Genomic DNA, 6,316 nt, shown 5'->3' on the forward strand with positions numbered 1-6,316 from the left:
AGGCCTCTCTGGACTCAGTTGCAGCTTCTGCCCATCAGGAAGAATAAAACCCGGTGGTGACCTCTTCATTCAAAAGCCTGCAGGCAGCAGCAGCTCTGCTCCTTTTCCAGCATGGAAAGGAAGAATCCCAGAGCTGCCTATGGGGGAAGGTAAAACCCCAGGGACTTTATGGTGGCCTCTACTTTCCATCTGCAGAAGGGCAGCACCTCCCCAGGAACAACGAAATACTGTGAAGCCGAAGGGACAGGGCAGCCCCTCAGTGCTACACGTGCCTAACCAGCAGGAAGGTGACAGATGAAATCATTTGCTCCCTAGAGCCCGTCTGTCATTTGTGTGACAAAATGTCATATAATGGGGAATTCTCAGTCAGACTGGGAAGTCAGCCAGTGCTTCCCCTTGGAAGTGTCTGTCTCCACTTATTCATTATGGTAATGAACTTTAATTGCTTGAAGTGCTGATCCTGATGCCCAACACCTGCCTCAGACTGCCCTCGAAGTTGCAGGGTCTTTTTAATTTCACAGAGCACACTTCAGCCACTGGAGGATAAGGACACATGTGGCTCTGCAGCTCTGCTGGTGTGGAAGAGCAGGTCACTGTGGCTTCCCAGACAGACTCTGTCCCTGGCTCTGCAGTAAGTACTTGAAATTCAAACGTGCTGAGACCTTCTTGGTTGCTCACCCAGGGGGTTCCTGTGCTCTGCTGGGGACCAGCAGCTCCTCCAGCCCAGGGGATGCAAGGGTGGGCAGGAGAGGGTCCCTGCCTGCTGGAGGAAGGGCTGAGCTCCCTCCCCTCACAGGCAGGCACAAGCCCCCTCCCAGGCAAGACTTGTCCCTGCCAAAGTCCAGAACCTGTTCTGTAAGACCGGGTTTAATTTGCCTGACATGTTGGGATTGAACAGCCCCATGATGACCTTGGGATGGGCAGAGGGCAAGTCACCTGTCACTGATGGGACCAATTTGAGCTTCAGTAATAAAAGCATATCTGCTGCTTTGCCTTGGGTCATTTGTCTCTAAATGAAGCATCTCATGTAATAAATGGTCCCTTCCTGGGCCATGCATCTTCCTGCTGTTTAAAGTGCCGGGCGGATCTGGCAGACATTCCCCAGTTCCTACCAGTTTACAATGAGCAAGGGGTGATGTCTGCCTGAGAACGACTTCCCTGATGCAAGTCAGGGCTGTAACGGACACGAAGGTTTTCCCCCCAGAGAGTCATCCCCTTTTCCACCAAGCCAGGGGTGTTTCAGCTTCAGTAGCTCACAGAAATGCTCCTGTGTGTTACGTGGGGAAGGACAGAAGCAAACATCAGAGGGTGAAATCTCTTGTGGAAGGAGCAGACCCCAAGGTCAGCATCATCTCTGCTGCAGCATCAGGGTCTTCCCTCACCTGGCCCCTGAATACCACCCCTTTATTTTGAGCAATGGACCTGGCTCTAGTGCCTTGTTCTGGGAGGAAAAAGTAAAACAAATTTTAAAAATTCAGGTTGGTTTTTTTTGTTGTTTTTTTTTTTAGCAAACAGTAGACCTCAGTCCCACACGGAGAGGGAACTGTGAGCAGAACAGTGATCAAGCATCCTGAGGATGTGCCTCAGTGTAACTGTCTTTCTACCTGGTGTTTTGGGAGAGAAGGCGCAAGCTTCTGCCCTGAGCTCTGAGACAGTGGGATGTGGGTGTCAGCGGTGCTGAAATCCCTGCCCAAGAGAGCAGAGGTCGCAGAACATGGGGGCTGGTTTTTAGCAGAGGAAGAACCAGAGGACATGAGAGGAAGGGAAAGAAACCTGCATTTGTTCAGCTTTCCTTTAGCGCTGAAGAGCCCCGGTCCTGGACGCAGTGGTCAGTAGCCCTTGCTGGCACGGGGGCGTTGCCCTGCTTCGGTTGCCAAGTAACCACCTGAGCATCTTCCAGCTGCCCCTGGCAACCGTTCCGTAGGCACGGCTGGGGCAAGGGAGGCCCAGGGAGAGCAGAGGCCAGAGGCACCCAGGGTTCACCCCCTGCCCAGCTGCCTCCCCCCGCACCGCCGAGCCCTCAGGCTTGCAGGGTAGCTCCTGGGCTGACTCGGGAGCAGTGCCGGGAGGACCTGGGCTCTCTCGGCCCTGCTGGTGGCTGGAGGAATGGCCACCGTGGACAAAAAGGAACTGTTGGACTATTTCTCCATGCAGTACAGGCAGAGCCTCCTGCCCATGCTCAGGTGAGGGGCCTCCCCCACCTGCCTCCATCCCCTTCATCCTTGTCTCCTGCCTCCTCCTTTCCACACCACAGCAAACTCCCATCCCTTATCTCTACTGCTTCTGTCTCCTCTTGGCGCTGGTCCTGCCTGTAACACCCCCTTTCTCTGCCACTGGGATCCCTGCTGGGGAAGGGGGCCATGCCATGCTGCCAGATGGTATCTGAGGCGGTGCTGGGTTGCTCTGCCCTATTGCCTCACCCGGGACGTGATTCCCAGTGGGGTGACAGAGCAGAGCAATTCAACACCTCGCCAAGGTACTGGATCCAGTGTGTAACCTTGAGAACTTGTGTGGCAGGACACGGGGACTGTCATCAGAGGATGCCGTGTCCCTGTTTGTTTACCTCCAGAAGAAGAGGAGAGAAGCTAGACTGATGCAAAATGCTCTGGAGGAGAAGAAAGAGGTGAGACAGGTGGGAGGGTGCTGGGGCATGGTCGGGAGGGCTGGTGGGTTTTTGGAGGGCAGCAGTGGGAGGGTGGCTGGCTCTAGGTGAGGGCAGCCATGTCACACTTGCCCTGGTGCTTCTAGGCCTTCAAGGAGAGGATGAAAGCCATAGCCTGCCGGTGGAGGGGCCTCCACATCAAGGAGGCTCAGCTGAAAAACTACAAGAATAAATTTAGGAAGTTTCTCAAGGTACACCTGTCCCTGATCAGCTCACTTGACATGACCCTGAACCACACCAGCACCTTCTCCCCTCCCCTTGGGACCCCACGTCTGGCCAAGCCTCCCTTGAGCCTGGAGGTGCAAGGAATGGGATTGGTAGGGACGGGGATTTGCACCACAGATGTGAAAAGCCCTGGTAGGACTTGGGTACAAGGAGCTTGTCCTGTACCAGTGCAATCTCCTGAGGATCCCAAACATCCCCCAAGAAGGGTCTCAGCCTGTCCCCACTGTTGACACCTGGGTGTCTTCCAGGGACAGATACCAGTAGGTCTGAAAATCAGAGTGCAGTCCCAGGTGCTTGTCTCTAAGACCGAAGGGCCAAGGCAAGAGGGATGGCCCTGCTAAACAGGGAGAGAAAATGCTCCCAAGGGTGCTCCAGCACTGGTCTCCCCTCTGTGAGGGTATCTCCTCCCAGTGCTGTTGTGTGACCCAGCTCCATCTTCCCTTGGCTTCCTTTCCCTCTCTGTGTGTGTGTGTGTGTGTGTGTGTTGGTGGGGGAAACATCACCAGGAAAATGATAAGAAGCGAATCCAGGCCCTGCAGAAAGCCATCGGGGAGAGAGAGACGAAGATTCAAAAGGAGAGTGAGCTTTTGGAAGCCAAGAGGCAACTGGAAATCCTGAAAAATAAGCACCAGAAACTCTGCAACAAAGTGCAAAAGTACTCCATCTTCACCAAATACCTGGAGGATGTGGTGAAGGTCTCACAGGTGGGTTTGGACGTGAGAGAGACAGATCATAGCCTTGAGGAGAGCCTTATGTGGGTGTTAAACCTAGAGGAGATAAGGCAAGTCCAGGGAAATCATAACACTTGGTCAAAACCAGAGACCTCAGATGGGATGGGAAGAGGTTCCCTGCAACCAAGGTGAGCCAAGGGGACCAGAGTAAGGGGAGAAGAACCAGAAAAGGAGGTAAAAGCTTGAGAAAACAAATAAAACCTGTTAGAAGGGGGAAAAGCACAGGGCTGAGGGCAATGGGCACCCCTTTGTGTCACTATTCCATGTCACATTGATGGTTGGGGAGAATTGAAAAGCTGCCCGGGAATGGGAACCCAGGCATTTGTCAAAAACACTGTGCTCTCTCTCAGGGATGCCCGGGCATCACTCCATGCATTGCTTATATTCCTGCAGTCCCAGCTGCTCCCCGCCCATGCCTAGGTGCTAGCACTGGCAGTTGCAGTCGTGCTTTGTGTTTTAGCAGAGCGCAGCCCACCTGGGGAAGGGGTGCAGCATCTCCCTTGCTTATGGCAGTGACAGCTCTGGGAATGGCATGGTGGGATGCCATCATCCAGAGAATGTGGCAATGCTCACAAACCACCTGGGGCCATAATCTTGTCAGGAAGGGAAGATCTTTCAGCTGGGGGAGGTGTTGTGGCAGGGCGCCAAACAACAGGAGACTTGCCATCATGATGAGGGGAGTGGGATTACTAACACCAGGAGTCCTGTTCTGCAGTTTGAGGAGATCCAGGAAGTCATTTGGCGCTACAGGACACTGGTGATGAAGCACAAGGACCTGCTGCAGTCACAACAGAGGTGTAAGGAAATGTCTAAACAAGCCAAGGTGTTCCTGGACCACTATACAGCAGAGAAGGAAGCTGAGATCCTGCAGTACGAAAACGAACTGGTGCAGCTCCAGCTATATCTTGACCAGGTTCAAAAGGACGTCCTCTCCTGGGTGAGAAAATGTGGGATGGGCAGGGGAAGATCTTCAAGGCCTGGCTCTGTCAAGACTAGCTGATGGCTCATCCCTAAGCCATGGGGTCATGGCAAGTCCCAGTAGCAGCCTTTGTGACTGGAGGAGATGCTTAACTGCATCCCTCCAAGGGGTTGTAGAATGAGGAGTGACAGACCAGGTCTGGAACAGGTTACATCAGGGGTTAAAACAAGGTCCTTGCAAAGCCATTATGATCTTTCAGTTCTTGCATGAACTCCTAGCCAAAAGGGATCAGCTATCCAGGCTTTTTGGTCTGCCTCGGCACAAACCCCAAGCGTACTCTGCCACGTGCCCATTGGGTTTGTCTAACCTGGCCGTACTCGTTTCCATGCACCGTCCCTGCAATTGGGCTTCAGTGTGGCAAGTCTCATGGTCACCACTGTTCATGGCTCCGGCCTCAGAGCAGAGTTGGTTTTGCTGGTTTTTATTATTTGTTTTCATTCTTCGCACAGCATCTGCCCACCAGGGGCTCACCCTTTCTCTTCCCTCCTTACTGGTCCAAAAATGACCAGACTGGTGATAAACTGGGCTGCAACGAGGCATGTCAGTGTGTAGCCAGTGCTCAGTGTGCAGAACTGCCTTCTGCTCTGCTGGCCTCTGCTCCTTTTGCATTGCTCTGAGGGGGCCTTGCCAAATCCCTTTACTGGACACTCCAGACTCCAGGAGTTGGGTCCCATCAGGTGAAGCTGGTCTGGGAGGGTGGCAGTGGGATCTGCTGCTCCCAGGGTATCAGCTAGCCCTACTGTGGGGAGTGCAAATGGTGTCTGCAGGGCAGACCCGCCAGAGGGAGGGCTGCAGGAGCTGGCAGAGAGATGGGCAGGTTCCTGGGGCAAGGAAGAGCTGTGGTGGTTCCTGGATCTGCTCCCACCACACGGAGCTGAACCACTTACAGCACAACCCTGGGCAAGGACAGGTTCTTCCTAGCAAAATAAATGAAGTGGAAGTTGGGGTCTCCAAGCCAGGGCCTCCAGCGCTGAAGCAGCATCTTTGCTGGGGGGCATGTCACCATGCTGCATGTCTCTTCTCTTCTCAGGAGGCTTTCTGGGCTGACCTCCAGAGCATTATTGTCAAGGAAGCCCTGAGGCTGAGGCACATCAAGGTGGGCATCCACAGCCTCTTCCAGCTTGCCAACATGCAGCTGAATCTGAACCTGAACGTGCCAGCAGATGACAGCCACAGACAGCTGACCATGGTAGAGCCAAGCCAGACTCTTCTCCCCGGCCAGAAGTGGAGCAGTAATGACTCTTAGCTGCCCAAAGGGAGGGGAGAGCCCAGTGAAATTAGTGTGCCCAGCAGCCACCTTCCTTTTCACCTGGGCTCTCTCTTGGGCACGGGGAGTGGGCAGAGGACACCAGGCAAACCTGTCTGGTCCCAGGAGGTGGAGCAGGGTGTGGGTCCCTGTGGGGGCAGGAGGAGTGGGAGCCAGGCAGGCTGGGGCAGGGGACACAGATCAACCTGTGCCAAGGTTTGGTTTCGTTCACCCTTGCCCTGAACAGCACAAAAGCCCATTCTGGTGGTGCAGATCCAGCAAGGCAAATGCCTCATCCTCCTACTCAGTTTGGTTGGGGATTTTTGCTCTCCAAAAGATCCACCAAGCTCCCCTCTGCCTCCGGTTCCCATCCCTGCCCTGAGCTCTGCCATCTCTCTTCCCCACCCTAGATTCAGCAGCTTATCCAAGACCTCAGAGACATCTCAATGGAGGCAAAACAGAAGAAAGTGTAG

At 54.2% G+C, this 6,316-nt stretch overlaps 1 protein-coding gene across 1 annotated transcript; it reads left to right on the forward strand.

Moving 5' to 3' along the window:
- Positions 1 to 351: 351 nt before the first annotated feature.
- CCDC42 (coiled-coil domain containing 42) lies at positions 352 to 6,316 on the forward strand. The gene is given in 9 exon segments (XM_037400724.1): positions 352 to 428; positions 2,061 to 2,183; positions 2,518 to 2,623; positions 2,749 to 2,853; positions 3,394 to 3,591; positions 4,334 to 4,555; positions 5,628 to 5,813; positions 5,815 to 5,922; positions 6,254 to 6,316. Coding segments are annotated over 9 exon segments (1,188 nt in total).

The sequence above is a fragment of the Falco rusticolus genome, chromosome 1, assembly GCF_015220075.1.
Source record: "Falco rusticolus isolate bFalRus1 chromosome 1, bFalRus1.pri, whole genome shotgun sequence".
NCBI lineage: Eukaryota > Metazoa > Chordata > Aves > Falconiformes > Falconidae > Falco > Falco rusticolus.